General features: G+C 37.2%; 2 protein-coding genes across 3 annotated transcripts; both read right to left on the bottom strand.

The window, feature by feature from the left end:
• Positions 1-140: 140 nt before the first annotated feature.
• RFR1 (REF4-related 1) lies at positions 141-10,076 on the bottom strand. Its single transcript, XM_008224796.2, has 12 exons — positions 9,665-10,076; positions 8,450-8,560; positions 7,989-8,336; positions 7,275-7,594; positions 7,068-7,159; positions 5,767-6,127; positions 5,038-5,248; positions 3,984-4,098; positions 3,683-3,844; positions 2,324-2,984; positions 1,789-1,995; positions 141-1,436 (listed from the first exon to the last, which is right to left on the bottom strand). Exons 1-12 carry the CDS (start codon positions 9,937-9,939, stop codon positions 319-321), a joined length of 3,981 nt encoding a protein of 1,326 aa, XP_008223018.2. The 5' UTR covers positions 9,940-10,076; the 3' UTR covers positions 141-318.
• A 3,337-nt stretch (positions 10,077-13,413) lies between these two features.
• On the bottom strand, positions 13,414-17,702 carry RNR2A (ribonucleotide reductase 2A). 2 transcript variants are annotated; one of them, XM_089046727.1, is made up of 10 exons: positions 17,387-17,702; positions 16,746-16,823; positions 16,270-16,430; positions 16,032-16,080; positions 15,798-15,924; positions 14,980-15,045; positions 14,742-14,858; positions 14,368-14,530; positions 14,157-14,227; positions 13,414-13,770 (listed from the first exon to the last, which is right to left on the bottom strand). In XM_089046727.1, the coding sequence occupies exons 1-10, from the start codon at positions 17,559-17,561 to the stop codon at positions 13,656-13,658; spliced, it is 1,122 nt and encodes a 373-aa protein (XP_088902853.1). In that variant the 5' UTR covers positions 17,562-17,702; the 3' UTR covers positions 13,414-13,655. The 2 variants fall into 2 exon arrangements, with proteins under 2 accessions (XP_088902853.1, XP_008223019.2); XM_008224797.2 differs by lacking the exon at positions 16,746-16,823.
• Positions 17,703-18,011: the final 309 nt, after the last annotated feature.

Here is an 18,011-nt window from a genome sequence, read left to right as displayed (position 1 = left end):
TTTGAACGAAGATTTTCATATCATCCTCGGTTTCTCATTAACATTTCATATACATCCAACCAAAAAATATTTAGGCAGAGGGAGTGCATATGCGTCTGCAATGTGATGAAAGTTAGGAGGGGAGGGAGACTTGGGTCAAATTGTTTTTAAAAAGTGTTTGCTCTCTAAATTCCTTTTAGGGAACAAAACTCTGAACCTTTCACTGCAAAATAAGTTTGCTGCACAAGTTCCTGGCAATTAAACTAATCTACAACCATTTTTAACATGTACATTTGCCTTCAAACCTTTTTGGGCCATTGGGGTTGAGGGGGATGGGATTTACATCTCATTTTCAACTATGAGTTCAGCAGCCGCACCCATTGTACCAACCCCACCAATCCCTAGCAAAGCCAGAGCAAGCTCCTCCTCATTCCACTGCCTTAGACCATTGCTTAGTCTCTTCAACACATGTACATCCACTTCAAGCACCCATTTTGGTGTGCAACCCACCATTAGAGTTACAAACCCCGACACGTAGGCACGCCATGTTGCCGAATCACAACCAAGCGATATCTTCCCATCAAGTGCACTTGCAAGAAATTCCATGTGAGTACCTAGGATTTTAGGACGCCGTTTTGATGCCGATGATGATGAGTCAACACCCCAAGCAAAGGCTCCACAGAGCACTGCAAAGTATGCAAGTGCATAACCCCCAAGCATGGCAACCATTCCCTCTGACCCTTCTCCCTGCTCAGACCAATGCATGGATATAAACCAAGAAGGCAGGGTTTCTTTGATCAATGACTGAACCAGACACAAGCCTCCTGTTAACCATACTAAAGACGCCCCAAGGGAAGCTGCTAGTTTCACCCGAGACATTGCAGCAGCAAGTGAAACCTGTTCATATCTCATCTCGTTTTTTGTTGTCTTTAACTTCTGCAATCTCTCTTTAGAAAGAGCAGTACATGCTATCTCTCTTACAGAATGCATCAAGATAGTAAGAATCTCTTCCGTCATGAAGACAATATCTGTAATTGACCGGTACATACGTAAATAAAGAATACCCGGTGCGACAGGGGAAATCCCACCACAGAAATGGGATCCAAATCCATGGCCAAGAAGTGCTCCAACACCACCATTGCTCGAGATTGGAGTGGCATTCAGGCCTAGTGTGGCAGTAAAGCAGCTTTTAAGAAGCTGAACCATTGAATCACCATTCTGTAGAAAAACAGTCCGAGATGCAGAAAAGACAAGGAAGTCGCTCCATCGCTTGGCCTTTTGAGTCCAAAGGGATGCCACAATTGCCATACAAGGCCATGGGCAACCAGCTGCAAGGCACTCCAAGGTGGGGCCTGCCAAACTGAGGAAACGCTCTGATGCTCTGTCAACCTTGTAAGTAATAGTAAGACTTACAAAGGCAGCTAGGGGCAATGGAAGTGTAGCTGGAGAGCTTCCACCTGCAATAGTTAAGTCTCAATCAAAATACGAGAGGGGAGGAATAAATAAACTAGCTCTGCAATATGGGGAGAATGGAAAACAAAATCTTTCCCAAAACAATGTAATAGCTTATATTCATTTAATTATCAACTGCAAGCATGTACAGGATGAATGTTGATCATAGATGCTCAACACCACATAAAGTATTAAATAATATAGACCAGGTTTGTCTGAATGTCTCATGAAGCTTCTGTCTATGGTGACCACTGACTAGTGGCAAGTACTATATGTCGATATGCACAAGCCAACCATGCTACAAAAGTCAGGAAGATAGCTTTTCATTCTAGTTATAAGTTGGTAACAAGAGAAAACCTGGAGCAAGGCTAGGGACATGAACACCAGTAGCAGCTAGGATTTTCTTGATCTGTTCCTCCACATGGGATAGATTCACGGCGGGACTGGGCCAATCTGTTCCATTCATAAAAACTGGTTTCCAAATACCCCGAGTAACTTCAGCAGAAAAGTAGCTGACAATGGTTGCCAAAGATGCAGGAAGAAAATCTGCTAAATCTTTAAGCCCTGAAATAGGGAAAACTCTTCAGTTATTTCACATATTAGACCAAGGTATAATAATGACTTCTTTCTTTCTCTTAAAGTTGAGTGCCACATCTAGTAATTTAAAAAAATAAAAAATTGGTTCTTTTATATTTTACAGGTCAAATGAAAATGACTTGAGGTAATATTAAAAATACCCAGTTATATCAAACTCAGTGATATGGTTGCCAGTATTAACTCAATCACACATTCAGGATTAGTTTATATAAAAAAATCAATTCAATTTCCTGGGTATCGCTGTGTGTAAATAACAAAACATCAACAGCAAATGGGAAGAGAAAACAAGGCTAACCTGTAGCCAGCTCGCGAGGAGAAAGTTTCCCATGAGCACAGGCTGTTAGAGCAGCATCAACCACAAAGGGAACAGCTTCCAAGATATCCCAGGCCGGTAATTTAGGTCTTAGAGAGTTGTCTTCATTTCCAGGTCCAGAAGAACTACTACTTGGAGAATTAACAGAAGTTAAAGACTGGCTTCCTCTACTAATCTTTGTGAACATCATGTTAAGAAGCCCATCAACAATCTGGTGGACAGGGGTTCCATGAACAAGACCAGAGAGGGTTGAGGCTATACATGCTTGATGCTGCCGATACCAAACTTTTAATTTTGGAAACGAGTCCACAAATACAGGTTCTGGAGATGATGAACTTGCAACAGTGGAGAGCCTCCTCTTATTTCGATCTTGGTGAGCACTTCCAGAAGATACTAGGTAAGAGTTTCTTACTGATAGGAGATACTCAGGTGTAAGTCGGGATGCAACTGTGGGTACATCTCCCACCCCATGCTCAAGAGGAGGATGATTAAACCTCCACAGCTTCAAAAGGAGAGTAAATGCATTTGAAAACACAGCATGGGCAGAGATTTCTTCTCCCGTTGTTAGAGTCCAGGGGACATTGGGAACACATGAGCCGAACACCTCACATATCGGCATCAATGAACATGCAAGTTGTGGGACCTGGAAAGAAAACTAGATTACATTAGTTTGAAGCTGATACGAAGTTCCTGTCACTAGCACACACATCTCCCCACTCCCAAACCACAAAACAGATATATTATCAACATCACCCAAAGGCTTCTGATCTTTTTTTACAAAGAGGATATTTTGCCACTTTTTCTACTCGAAGTACTTATTGAAGTTTATTACAGTAAAGCACCAATTCAATCCAATTGATATTAAAACTCAAATAACATGAGATCACAAAACATTAGTGATCTTTTTCCCTATCTAAGAATCTACCACCAACCACTCTATTTTCCTGATTTTGGAAAGTAAGAAGATGTACAGCTGAAATCAACAAAATAAAGTCTTTGAACAACTTTTTGGGTCTGCATCAAGGAATTCTAAAACAGAAAAGCTGCCACAGTGCTCCTTTCAGAGCCTTAACACAAGCATCATGTCTTATACTACAATTTCAATTTACAATGTCTTCTCCTTGTCCTTGATGCAATTACTGGTTTCAAATTAACATGGAAAATCCACCTCAAAAGCCAAACTGAATATTGAGGTAGATAACTTAATAATGCTCAATGTTAACTTGAAACAGAATTAGCTATAAGTAGAAGGGTGCTTGATCACTTCCTAAGATGCGACAAACCCTGACAGTATTATTGTAAATCTTCGTGTTTGGTTAAGTAAAAGTTTAACATACATACCAAGCCATGTAAAGAGAAAATCTGAACGCAGTCAACAGATGCTATTCCAACAATGAGGACATTCAACATTGGTGCATAACCTATTAAATGGCTGTCACCCCCAGAATAATCGGCAGGAACCGGAGGAGACAATAATCTAATGATAAAATGAGCAGTATGTTCCTGCATAAAATGTGAACCATAAATTAAAAAAGAAAGTTGAGTGATTCAGAAAAAATGGAAAGAACTCTTAGGATTCAAATATGCAAGTGGGGGCAAAGAATTCAAAATATGTTTAAATATAATAATATTGTTTCTTCACCTGTATATTCCATCCCCTAATGAGTGACGCCCCGCAAAATATGGTAGCAGCAGATATCTTCTCATCATCTGATCCATTGACTGCAATCTCGAATACTTTCTCGAGTTCTGCTAAGCTTCCATCAAATCCATGAGCTTAATTCAGTAGCTTTACCTTTGGGTAAATTTACAAAAAAGAGCATCTGATATACCTGGCTTCAGGAAAGAAAAAGGAGTAACTGAAGACCAGGCCATAGTCAAAGAAGTTAAGAAAATGGTAATCTAAAAGTCATCTATCTACAAAGAGTTCCCCTTTAATATTTTTGCACACAATGACTCCCATAGATATAGGTATTTTGTAAATACGTAATGAATAATGCTACTCTTACCACATCCCTATACCATCTTATGCGGCAGCTGAGGTGGACAGCCACATCAATTAAAATTATTTAATATTTTATTTTATTTTATGATTTATTCCAGTATTTGTTTTTCTAATTGTCTTAATTAAAAAATACACTTCATTGATTTAATTGATGTGGCATATAATATGGACATGCCACATCATGTGGTATAGAAATGTGGGATAAAAATGTGGTAAGTGTAGCATTACTTATACGTAATTATCTTGAATATATTAACTATTTCTTTATTTTCCGATCGCCTGGAAGGGACAAAAGGATCATACAATGCTAATGACCAAAGGTATAACCATCCGTATGCAAAATTGGTTAGATTCTCAAAATTCTTGTGAGCCAAATGTAAACTTCCATCCTAATTAGTGCATTAAGCATGAACTCAAAAATTAGAATTTAGAAATTGGCTATTGATGGGCCCTTCTGAAAAGTGGTAATCTCTGATTTAAGGAATGAATACATATACCAGATAAATTCAAAAACTTCATACATGTACCATATAAACAATTGCTACAAGCCAGAGAGGCAGGGACCAAAACCTTGTCAGAAATGATTCACAGGGGTAAAACTCTAAAAACTTGTGGAAATGAAGTCCCAACATCTTAATTATAACATGATTTACTAAATGTAACAGATTTAGAAAGTTAAAAGCTAGCATACCTTGAAGCAGGACTTGAAACCAAAGCATTAACCACTACTGGAGTAAGCGTAGCCCCCAACATAAATGATGACCAACCAGGCACTTGAGTTGGCACACCATGAGGTAACTGGTTGATACGTCCATTAACATAACCTGGCCAGGAATATGCAGATGTTTCCAGTAGATTTCTAGCAATACAGGCCTCAACTATCAAATGACGCAAGTTTCCAGCTGTAAACAAACACATAAACTTAAGATTAGAATACCTAACAGATATACACCGACTCCACAAAACAGTATACAGAAGTTGCTTATGCGATGGACCATTACATCTAAACCAAAAAGAACAATATTAAAAACTAGAAACAGGACCAATATGGGAATAAAACAAGACTAAAAGAAAAAAAAGACAAGAATACAAGAATGGAACAACCATGGACAACGGTGCGCTATACAGTTCCAATGGTTTTATCTATAAATAAATTAATTAAATTAAATAAAAAACATAACCGAGAAACATTCAGCAGAGTAACTTTTCTTTAAAGAGCAATAGATATTTGAAAAAGGAAATAAGAAGATATTTTTTGGAATACACTAAGTGAACAGCACTGCCATGCCCCCGAATGGCCATTTGGCCATTTATTTCATTGGTGTGCTGGTTCCCTTTTTATAACAAGACACACTCATAGAATTTTCTTTATGTTGAACAGAGACTCATTGACAATGAATGCGAGCTAGATATTACTCACAGAAGTTGATAGGCATGTCTTTCATACTGATGCACTCAAAGTATGCACTCCCAATACTGACACCTGAAAGAATCAGCATTGCTTTTGCAGCAGCCTGATTGGCAGCAGAAACAACAGACTGAGGTGGAGTCAGCAAACCCTGATAATCACCCAGCATCTGTAGGCTGGAGACTAAATCATAGCGGCGCTTTCCCGGAACCTCTTTTTCTTTCCAGCAATTGACAGAACCATATTCTGTTTCGTTGGTTGGTGCAATTTCCTCCTCCTCAATCAGATCAGAAACCACCAGTGTTGTGATGCACAATAGCATGCATAAGCGAGTGTCAAGGCGAGGCACTGGGCCCTCTATGGGGTCCCTTTCCTGCAATACATAAAAAAAGCCTATCAACAAGAAGCCATAACTAATATAAATTTTAGAAATAACAGTTCCCACTTAAACCTATAAAATAACACTTGCTTCATTCAATACCGAACAGATTAAGTCTGGTCCTAACAGCTTAAGTTTTTTAGAGCAACAGTGAACCAATAAATTTATCAATGGTATGACAACAGAAGATTAGAATATACATATATATATACAGTCCCCTTCTATTGAGGGGCATCCTTTAGGGTACCCTACGATTTTTTTTTTCAACGATCCAAACCATCTATTTTTTAAGTCTACATTCATAGATCATCCTTGCAAAAAAATTAGACAAATCGGAAACCGTTTCGACATCCAATTGTGTCCTACAAAATCAATAAACACGGTGCTTCAAGAAAGTACTAAAATTTCAATAACTCAATTGAGTGGTCAAATGATATTGGATTCAAGTGATTTTTTGTAGAGATGATCTTTGAATGATTATCTAAAAAATAGATGGTTTGGATTAGTGGAATACAATGCGGAGTGGGCCCTACGTCCCTCAAACAGGGATCCCTCAATGGAAGCTCTCTGTATATACATATATATAGATACAATTGTTGATGATCCGCAGCTCTTGGGATTAATGGTAAATCAACAAATTTATCATGGAGCAACTTTGATGTGTTAGGGTTACCAATAAGATAATCAGCCATTAAAAGCATTTATGTGTAACTTTTAAAGTTGTAGAACTTTCTAACAAATCCTGCCAGTTACTGATCAAAGTTGACGGAAGTACCCAAAATCAAGTAAGTTGCTCAAACTTCTATGACATATATGGGTCTGGTCTTGAAGAGAGCTAGTAGAATGTTTTAAGGAACTATTGACGTTCATGTTCCGGACCAATACCAACCATTCAGAAGGAAATTTTTTAAATTTATTCAAAACCGATACGAACCCTTTGTACAAGACGAAGAGCTGCTATCCAAAGGCCCAAAAAGGTATCATGCCAGCTTGTGCCATTTATTGCTTGAAAGGTTTTGACCAAACCTACAAAATGAAACCTTGATTTTTCATCCTAACAGAAACTGGTCTCATAAGAACCAATAGTAATTTAAAATACTATTTAATTTCAAGCACAAGGGATAATAAATTCTGTGTTTACCAGTAATTGTTTCAACAGAACTTGTTGCGTCAACTTGATATCCATCCATTGCATCTTCTAATACAAGATCAAGAGGAAGCCACAAAGCAGAACGACTATTCCCATGGCACAGACCAGCAGAAGAAGCCAGAGATCCAGAAGCCATAACTGCATGATACTTTTGCGAAGAAGCTGTTTTGCATTCTTGAGGCAAGACGATGTGACTATCTGAAGTCAACTGTAGAAGAGCCTCTGGGGTAAGAATTTTTGAATTTCTTAATGCTAATGAGTTCAATCCAAGCAACTGTAATCGCTGAATAAAACTAGTCCAATGTGCAGCCCTGAAAAAGTGAGATCAAATGTTAAACAATGGCTTGCACTGAAGGCAAAGATCAAGCAGGAAACTGATCAAAGTACTGGTGAAAGGAAACTTAGTAATTGATTTTAAGACTTTCTGGCAAATGAAATGAAAAAAACAAGACCATACAACTGAATCTGAAATTATATAGAAGGAAATCTGTTGAGAGAACATTCAAAAAATGTCATGTACATATACAGGATGTTTTAGAGGATTTACTAATCTTAAATACTAAGAGGATTTACTAATCTTGAATACTAAGACAGGCCATCTGATGCTTGAGAAAACCAAAAGTCGTACAAAATAATTTTACTTCAAAACTTCAAAGGAGAATGGAGAAAGAATAGCAGTAATCGTTAAAGGGGACAAGGACTTACAAGTTTCGGTGAGCCAAGTAAAGAATTCTTGAAGTTACTTTATTTTGAAGAAATTGCCCAATTATCTCAATGGCCATGACAGTATTTGATTCCTGCAATATCTCATTATGTTTGTTCCTCTTCTCATAATAACTATCGTGGCAATCTATCTCCATTTCCTGAGGTTCAATTGCCCATTTAGACTTCTTTTCTGGGGTACAGTTTAGCAATCCTTCATCATCTAATGATGCATCAAGCAATTGCCAAACAATTGAAAATAAAAACTCAACCACAAGAATCCCAGGGTCACTTGCTGGCAGACCAAATATCCAGGAAAGATGAAGAATAGAATCTATCGATTTCATGGTTCTGTAAGAATTATACAGGTTAGAAATTCGAGATACAATAATCAATCCTTATTAGCATCATCTTCTGTACAGTGTAAGCAAATAATCTCATCTGTACTAGATATCAGAACTTACATTTGATAATTTGGTCCTTTTATCTGAGACTTCAGGGTAAAAATGTGTCTCTTAAGGAGTTCTATGTAAAGCCTATATGCCACCGGCTGGGAGCGCCGACATGGAATGACCCTGTAGAAAGAGTGGTAGACAACAATAAGACCATTAATTACTAGGGCATGAGAATTTCCCTACAACGCAAGAAAACAAGCAGTGTATCACAAGTGAGAACATAAGAGGCTATTATAATGCATTATGAACACTGACCTTCAACCCCCCCCCCCACACACACACACACACACACAAAAGAACCGTTAAGAAAAAAGTAAACACAACTTGATCTGGAGAAACAAACAGAACATTAGTGGCAAGCAAAATGCAGCCTATATTAGTAATCTAATCTGCATCTGCATGCCAACTGATTCTTCAGATAATTTTGTGTAAATACATTATAATCAAGGCCATACTCATTCATCAACACAGCACATTGTAATGCATGAATTTAACTGATTTCACAAGGAAATCAAGATTGCATTAGGACGTGTCACGTGTTCAAGCACTCTACTCCACTACTCCAATAACTTGGCTCGGTCTTTTATAATTTATTAGCTTCTGGGAGACATAAAAGAAAATATGATATTCAGAAGAAGACCCACAATTAACTTTCTTCCTCCGTTTTCTGATCAGCCAAATGTTGTGGTTTCTGTTCTTTCTAAAAAGAATGCGGAGAAATATCAACCATACAGAATTAGCCGGGACAGAGAAAATGGACATTGAAATTCGAGAGGAAAAATTTCTTTTCTAAGAAAAAAAGAACAAAGTACAAAGTACAAAGAGAGACATGTGAGCCCAACACACCATTTTTTAACATGTGGGGAAAAGGTAAGAAAGGTCTGAAATTTAAGGTTTAAAGAAAATAAAATGTGTAATCACAAGGACTTACTCCACTAGTAAACTGAAATTCTGAAACACAACAATACGGTCCAGTTTGGCCAAGATATCTTTTATGTCGAAAACAAGGACACAACATGATTAAGATTCTGTTATTACTTTCCTTTCCGAAACAGTCCAAGGAAAAATAAAAGATGAAAGCTTTGAACAAATTGAGACCCTTTATATGATCCCAACTGAAAATATATCAAAAGAATCTAACTATAACCGAAACACCAAAAAAAAAAAACTAAAACCCAGAAATCAAAATCTTCAAACTGCAAAACAGAAAACAAAAGAACAAACCTTGTTGAAAGCAGAGCAAGAACAAGCATAGGGGGCACAATTTTCAACATCAAAGCCTTCTCTAGAAACTTCCAAGTAATGGGCACGTTATTGTCCCAGAAAATGTAAGAGACCAACACATTGGCAAGCTCGACTGAGGGCATTGATACTCCCCTGGATTTCAAGTTTGAGGACAACTGTATAACCCATAGCAGAGGATCACTACCCTTTTGCTGTGCCACTTTGGTTAGCTCCACCACACTGTCCCAGATACTGATTGGTACGGACTCCTCCATGTCTGAGCCAGATTTGGATGTGGGTTTTCTGCTAGTTTTGGGTTGGTGGTAGTCTGGTAGAAGAACAACAGAAAGGTGGTGGCTTTGAGTGAGAGAGAAATAGAGTTGTTTGCACTGCGTTTGTTTTTCTGGTTTTTTGAGGTGTGCAAAATTGTGTATAAATGGTTAGAAATGGGAAAGTCAAAATGGGCTAGGGGTAGTCTTGGGATTAAATATTCTCCTTCTATACATGACAATGGCATGTAGGGGCCGTGGTTTCATTAATCTAATAAGATTCCAGTAATGCCACATTTATTACATTTTTATCATATATTTCTATACTACATGATGTCTTATTTTCATATCATATGCCACATTAATTAAATGAATGAAATGTATTTTAATAAATAAAATTAGAAAAACATAAATAAGTAATTTACATGATGTGGTATGTACACATTAGTTGTTACATCATGTCGTATGAAATTGTGATATAAAAATGTGATAAAATTAGTATTATTCATAAGATTCTCATTAACATCTCCATTTGTTGTGAGATGTGGCTTATAAATAGGAAGATGCCCGAGAATTAATGAATAGAAGTGATAGTCTAAACAGTGTTAGAGGGGTTCCTTACACATCACCAAAGTGCCATGAGGTTTCAAATTTGAGACCATTCATTTGCAAGTCGAAATCTTTTTTTTTTTTATCAAAATCTTTTTTCACTCCCTAAGTCAAAACTTTTTTTCACCGCTAGACCCCATTTGCGTCATGTGTTTACTTTTGTATTAGCAGAGATTGACACGTTTCATTTAGATAAGATGAGGGTTAAATTTGTCATTTTAACATTTTTAAGATTATCTTGTACTTACAAATGTTAGAGCACTTTCATGTCCCACCAATGTATTGGATCTGCTCAACTTTTCAGTTGGAACTAAGCAAGGGGTAAAATGTAATCTTACTATTGATCTTTCTCATGATGAGACTATGGACCCATCCATGACCTGGGCCACCAATGATCACCAACCCATAAGGTAGAATGGGTTGACACCAGGAGATCCTAAATTATTTTTAAAAAGTATTATTTTTATACTAAATATTTTCATGCTTCATCGGTAGATGATGGATCATTAGTGGTTAGGGTAGGTGAGGGATAAGGCCACAAGCACAAGAAGGATGATAATATCCCCACTAGAGACTTTAGAATTGGTCCACCTCCAAGTGACAAAAGTGGCAAATAGAATTGGTATATATTAAGATTGCGCTCAGGCTTTAGGTATGGAAAAGTAAAGAGGGTGGTCCTTCTTTCTTCCTACTTTTCCATTGATTGGGAAGCTCTTGCTATGTATGCGTTATGCATATCTTAGTATGGGTAGGTAAGCACTAGTGCCTCCATCAGTTAAAGCCGTTTAGCCACTTTGAAATGAGATATATAATTAGGGCCATTGCTGTTCTTGGATAATCTCAAAGTCTCAACTAATATGGTTCAACCTCCCACAACAATCCTAACTAGAATAATTCTTCATGGGAGAGATGGGATTATAGGTTGTGGAAAACGTGGGCTAATGAGAATCCAATTAAGACAAATGATGAATAAATGTCACTAGACCAAATAGTTATTAACGTCATTTCATACTCTTTCAGATGCTCTAATCGTGTTTATAAAGCACACAATATGAGAAAAGGAAAACCTAATTAGGGAATTTTTAAACTTTTAGGATGACTGTCACATTAAAGGCTTTAACCCAAACAAAATATTTGGATGACTACCATACTTACTCTACTTGTGTTATAACATGAATATTTATTTATTAATAATATATCATAAGTACATGAGATATCAATTGCGTCGTCTACCCACATTATAATGCATGAATTAATAAGACAATGTTCGTAAAACTAAATTATTTCTCTGACTTATGAGCCAATCAATGGTATTCTATTGGGATAGATATGACTTACGAGAAAAAAAGGTGAGGTAGGTGAAATGGTCCAGTCATTGAGCAACCGCATCATGGGAGGTTCAAAGTTGTTATGATCGGATTTGAAGCTGGTAAAATGGGACAGGTAATGGTTAACATTGACAAAGCCACACCCACATGGATAATGATGTAAATTGCAAGGTGTTAAAAATAATCAACACATTGATTAACTTTATTTAAAAGGAGTAGTTCATGATTCTGATTCTTTGTCTTAATTAACTTGATTTATGTAGGATTGTTAGGGAGAAAGGCATTATCATCTTTTCTATAGACCATACAGATTGATCCAAGTGTGCCTCTCAGAAGACGTTAGCTTACCAACAAAAAATCAAAGCGGCCAAGGCAAGCAAACGTAAGAAAGGAATAAAACTATGGAGCTACAAATAAAACCTTTTTTGTTTAAAATGAATAACCCATCACTTTCTCTTTAAATTTTGGTGCATGAATGTTGATGGGGTACCTAATAATTACTAGGAAATTTGGATAATACCAAAAAAAACAAACCAAAAAAAAAAAGTAAAAACGGAAAAAGAAGGTGGATTGTTTGGTACCTAATTTTAGTGCCCTGGTGACCTCAAGCAGACACCAAACTCAGAGAGAGAGAGAGAGAGAGAGTGCCTGCTTTCTGTCCATTGGGCGTGCCATGGAGACCAAGTTGTAACATGGAGAAAGCAACAAAAGACTAATTGGGAGCATTAGGGTTTGTTGTTAGGTGTTCAATGTGTCTTAAACTGAGTGCCTTTAGCTCATCTTCCTTTGATCAATTCAAGAAAATTTAGTGACAAGTTGATCATCATTTCAGGACAATGAGGAACAGTTCATCCTAATGCTAGTGGGGGATTAGCTTGCATATAACATTAAGGTGAAATCAAATCAACCTTTCCAAAACCAACAATATAGATTATTTAGATCCTTATCAAGAACCCCAAAAGAAGAAAACATAAGCTTGTGGTGGATATGATTGCTTTTATATTAGCTTAGGCATAGATTGTGACTCTTGAGGTGGATTATGTTTAAGCATCACTCAACTCTAGCCAAATCCAAAGGACAATAAACATCATTTTCATCAGTCACTCTCACAGAACTATGCCTATGGTCTGGATCCAACAATATGCTCCTCTCACCTTTTTTTATTTTTTATTTTATAGAAAAATTTCCGTTCTCTAAGAGGATGCTACCACTAGTCGCGCGTGTGCCACACTCATCAATGGTTGGCAATACATCACATGCCCATGCGGGACTGAAGCTTTCACATCGCTTTTTTCTATGCAAACCTCCATAAATCCAGATCCCAATGGTGAAAAACTCATGGCACCAATCTTAGGGAAAAATTGGCAAGGTTGCTGCCATGTGTCTGCAGACACACACAAATACAGGCATAATTCACACAAAAGGGTGCACCACATGCCACACTCATAATGCTAATAATGATCACAGCACTGATGAAAGTAGCAGATTCATGCATCATTTTGCAAACACAATGATGAGATTGAGATATGATGCACATTTCACATTTTCCACCAGATTATAATGAAATTTTAAATTATAGATAACAAAATTCTTTACTGATAATGACAACCACCCCGAGCTAAGGGCGGCTTGGCATAAATTAATACAACTTCAGTCAGACTATGACACATATATATCCCTTGAAATACAACATACAAATTGCTGGCACAAAGAAGAGTGACAAAATTTTGATTCCAAATCCGGCATTTCAGTACAATGCTGGAGAAAGTTGCAACAAATTGATGACTAGAAGTCTGCGTCCATCTTGAAGATGAAATTCTTTCCACCATCTTGGAGGCCTGACATAACAGATGCTTTTTGATAGTCACCCACCCTTCTTTCAAAAAAGTTCGTCTTTCCTCTGCAGAAAGGGAAAAAAAAAAAAAAAAACAAGATCAAGATCAAGATGCCAAACTAAGTGGTATGACATTAAGCTAATGACTGACCATTCCTACAATCCCACATACTTTGATAGGATGCCAGCGGCTTAAGTTCCCTGGAGTTTTTCCCAAGTTTATATTTCACATGGCGAATAGTTAAAAACAGTGAAAGTTTCTTTCTAAGTTTCCCTATCCAATGCAGTCATAATAACCCACCAATCCAGTCATTAGCAGCAAATAAATAAATAAATAAGACCTTACAAACCCAGTGAAATATTCATGCAGGATGTTCACTTGTAAATTATCAGTAAACCAGTTCTAAGAATAGATTAAAGCAGGCATAAACCACATTCTCAGAAATACTCACTGCAAAGAAATAAACTCCATCCAATCAAAAGGATTGTCCACATTGTACTTCCTCTGGTACCCTAATGCAACCTGGAAGGTAGGGTATATTCTATCACATTCATATTGACATGTAACACTAACAATAACTATAAAAATTAAACACAACTCCCCTAAATCCCTAGGAATTAAAGAAAGAGAAAAAAGGGAGGAACAAATCATCAGAGATATACCAAGAGTCGATCAGCAACAAATTTTATGTACTGGCTCATGAGATCTGAGTTCATGCCAATCAATGCACATGGGAGGGCCTCACAAACAAACTCGGTCTCAATCTCGACAGCTTCATGTACAATGCCATGAACTTTTTGCCAAGGTAATTGCTTCCGTAACAAACTGTAGGCAATAGCAACAAAATAACTTTCTGTCAGTTGCTTATTGTTATTTTATCAAATTTATTGAATTCCCTGATTCTGTGGGGACAAAAGGAATAAATCAAGGATTTCAGCAAGAAACTCCCTATAAGTAACTATTATCTTTTTCTTACAATCAGATGCGAAACTAGAAATTCAAGAACCCTTAAAAAATAAAGAAAAACATGAATTACCTGTACAGAAGACAAGCGAAATCACAATGGAGGCCCTCATCTCTGGAGATAAGCTCATTTGAGAATGTCAAACCTGGCATTAAGCCCCTCTTTTTAAGCCAGAATATGGCACAGAAGCTGAAAACCTCAAATGAACAATAAACAAAGGGGAAAAAGGTGAAGAAAACAAAAGAAAAGTTGTATCAAGCCTCATGACAAAAATCCAAGAAAGAAAAAGGGGTATGTGAGTGCACGCTACCTTCCGGAGAAGAAGATTCCTTCAACACATGCAAAAGCAACAAGTCTCTCTGCAAATGAATTGGAACTGCACATCATGCAGAACAAGAAATTGTTTTAGGCAACAGGTTCCTTGCTTTTAATCAAATAGAGAATATGCATGAACTACAAATGAAGCTTGATGACTACGATCAGCTGGTCTTAACAACGACAACTTTTAAAGTTGCAGTATGCAGTATGCAGTAGATGGTATGAAGTTCAAATATAATGTGATATTTACATATGATACAGCAGAGCTCTTAGTTTTGTTAGAAACTAAATATTTTGTCAAAATATATAAATTCCCAATTAGATATAATTTTAAAGATGTCTCCCCCACCACCCATCCCATCTCACTTCCCATGCGCAAAACCTCCTCGTTAGAAAGACCAAGTGTTGTATTCAAAAACTGTAGGCTGTATAACTTTTGTCACTCCTATATGCACACTTTGAACCTACAGACACAACATAGATATCACACAGGAGGAAGTTCAAGTTATTGCATATGTGATTTCCGTTTGATAGAAATGGCCCTCCTACACAACTCAAGACAAACAACCCATTCTCTACTCAGGCCATATTATAACGTTGAATTTTAAAAGTACTAAAGAACTTCAAGGTTAACACATCAAGTACATGATTTTACAAACGCATTTAAACATGATTGCATGTATCAAGTACAAATAAGTCCAGCCACACAGGAAATATAATCTCCTTTATTAGCAATTATAAAGCACTCCAAACCCAAAGATTTGCCATCTTTGCTTATACCAGGAATACAGAAGAAGAATGCACACATACCTGTGTATCCAATCCAACGCCCACTTAGCCTTCCTAGAGACGCAAGGAATGCTTTCAATTGCATTGAACAATCTATGTTTCTCCATTGAATCCTTGATATATGTCTCCAAAAGCAAGCTGTACATCTCTGATGATAGACAGTATTTAAAAAAGAGCAAAGAGAAAACCCCTTAGGCAGGTGGCTCAATACATTATAAATAGAGGAAACAACAGAAACCATGTTAAAAGTTCTACCAGAATGAATATTCTCCATTGCAAGTTGAAATCCATAGAATGCCCGAGCCTGAGAAGAACGAAAAGCCTTAGTGTTAGTTGGTCAACTAGGAGAAAATAAAAATGGATTTTAGTCTAATTATGGGGCAAATCATCAACAGTTCAAAAATTATAGGCTGAAATAGGAGAGAGGGAAAATGTTTTGGGAAATTCAAACACTCTTCTTCATATAAAGAACAGATCATAGCAGACAAATCACCTCTGGAATCTGAACATCGTTTAGAAATCTTGCAGCCAAATTCTCCAAAACAATCCCATCAGATGCGGCAAAAAATGCCAGGACATGACTTACAAAGTGCTTTTCGGAGTCAGACAAAGCATCCCACTGATGTACATCCTGGGAGAGATCAACCTCCTCAGCTGTAAGCCAATTAACATGTCATTAGAACATGCTGTGGTAAAAATAAAAATAAAATAATAATGAAACTACTCAACAGCAGATACGAAATCAAGTGACTGAAATATAGGCCTTAAGTACACATTGTAAGCAATAATTCAACCACGCCTGCCAAAGACTAGATATGCCGAGCAGAATTGCAAAAGCTCATATGTTCAAGATTGTAGATTCAGGATTCTCTGAGCAAGGCACTACATGCTAGTGCTATTTACCATGGGCACAAGCCAAGTAAATCACAAGCACTGCTACCCATTTAACTCTATCTGACATCAGAATACCTTGGTCTTGAGAGGTCATATAGCAGCCGAGATTTGCAGCCGCCAATGGGTTTGGATTTACGTAAGGCTTTATTATTTCTGGTTCATGCACGATTCCATAAATAACCAAATGTATAATGTTCTTAGGAGAGAGAACAAAGGGAAATAAAGCACAAGAAAACATCAAATGTGCTCCCTTTCAGAGAGACACAGCAAACGCCAACAAGTATAGTCTAAAGTAATGTTGGGGACCCAATAAAGGAAAAAGAAGACACTACTTTCATGAACCCACAGTAACAAGTCCAACAACTGCATAACCCAACCGAATTTTGAAACCAAAATAAAAGAATTAACAAATCCCACTTCAGATTTCTTTTGAATTATACTCTCAATTCCAAGGAAGCATACCTCCATTTCCAACCCAGAAAAACAAAAACACAAAAACAAAATCCAAACAGGGCAAGAACCGAGTTTTCAAAGTACAATTCCATGTGAACATGTTTTCACATTAAAAAACCAAATATCAATGAAATTGGAGAAACAAACAGATACCCATTTCAAAACACACACCGATAAACAAGAAAACACCAAAATTAAGAAGAAATATGAGAATCTTTCTTCTGTGTTTTAAAGACATATAAAGAGGAAAAATGAACAAGTACCAGTCCAAAAACTGGCCATAGCCTTCTTGTACATCTCCCAGATTTGCTTGTACCTAATAGGAAACATACAAAACCTCTCAGATTGCTCCATCAATATTGGCTCTTGCTCTGTTTCTTCTTCATGCTCTTCTCTGCCATTTGTAGCTCCCTCTATCCCATTTTCCAGAGAACCCATTTTCGCTGGGTCTGTGGGTTTAGAGAGAAACCCTACAAAAACCTCCACAGGAGAAACACTGACGAGGTTGAATTTGACGGGATAGCGTATCAGACAAGGCCGGTCTCCTATGCTCCGGATAGATTTTATTTACTTTTTATTTATTTATTTATTTAGTTCTTTTTGTTCGTTTTGGTGTGCATGGTGGTTATTGGTTAATGTTTGGGATTCAGTTGGACTATGCGACAGGCTCGGCATTTCTACATTTTACGACGACGTATTGGAAGACGGTTATATTTTGGCGGGGTTGAGTTGGATTGGGCCACTGGCTTGCAATATGAGAACTGGACTATAAAATCTTATAACCCAACTAGCTTGGGTCTCTGATCCAAAACTCAGCTCAGTGCATGTGTACTCTTTCCCTAAGTACCCGAAAATGTTTCAAATGTGGGTTAGTTAGTTAAGATAGTG

This window comes from Prunus mume, linkage group LG2, assembly GCF_029339155.1.
Source record: "Prunus mume cultivar Tortuosa linkage group LG2, ASM2933915v1, whole genome shotgun sequence".
In the NCBI taxonomy this organism is placed as follows: Eukaryota; Viridiplantae; Streptophyta; class Magnoliopsida; order Rosales; family Rosaceae; genus Prunus; species Prunus mume.
Note: the sequence above shows the minus strand (reverse complement) of the source record. Positions and strands in the feature narration are given on the sequence as shown.

Coding starts and splice junctions, on each gene's coding strand:
- RFR1 (XM_008224796.2), bottom strand. CDS start 9,939: ATGGAGGAGTCCGTACCAATCAGTATCTGGGACAGTGTGGTGGAGCTA. Junction 5,249..5,766: donor AGACATGCCTATCAACTTCT/GTGAGTAATATC, acceptor GTTTGTTTACAG/CTGGAAACTTGCGTCATTTG. Junction 1,437..1,788: donor TGTCCCTAGCCTTGCTCCAG/GTTTTCTCTTGT, acceptor TAACTATTGCAG/GTGGAAGCTCTCCAGCTACA.
- RNR2A (XM_089046727.1), bottom strand. CDS start 17,561: ATGGGTTCTCTGGAAAATGGGATAGAGGGAGCTACAAATGGCAGAGAA. Junction 16,081..16,269: donor ACGATGTTCAGATTCCAGAG/GTGATTTGTCTG, acceptor CGTTCTTCTCAG/GCTCGGGCATTCTATGGATT. Junction 15,046..15,797: donor GCGTTGGATTGGATACACAG/GTATGTGTGCAT, acceptor CATGATGTGCAG/TTCCAATTCATTTGCAGAGA.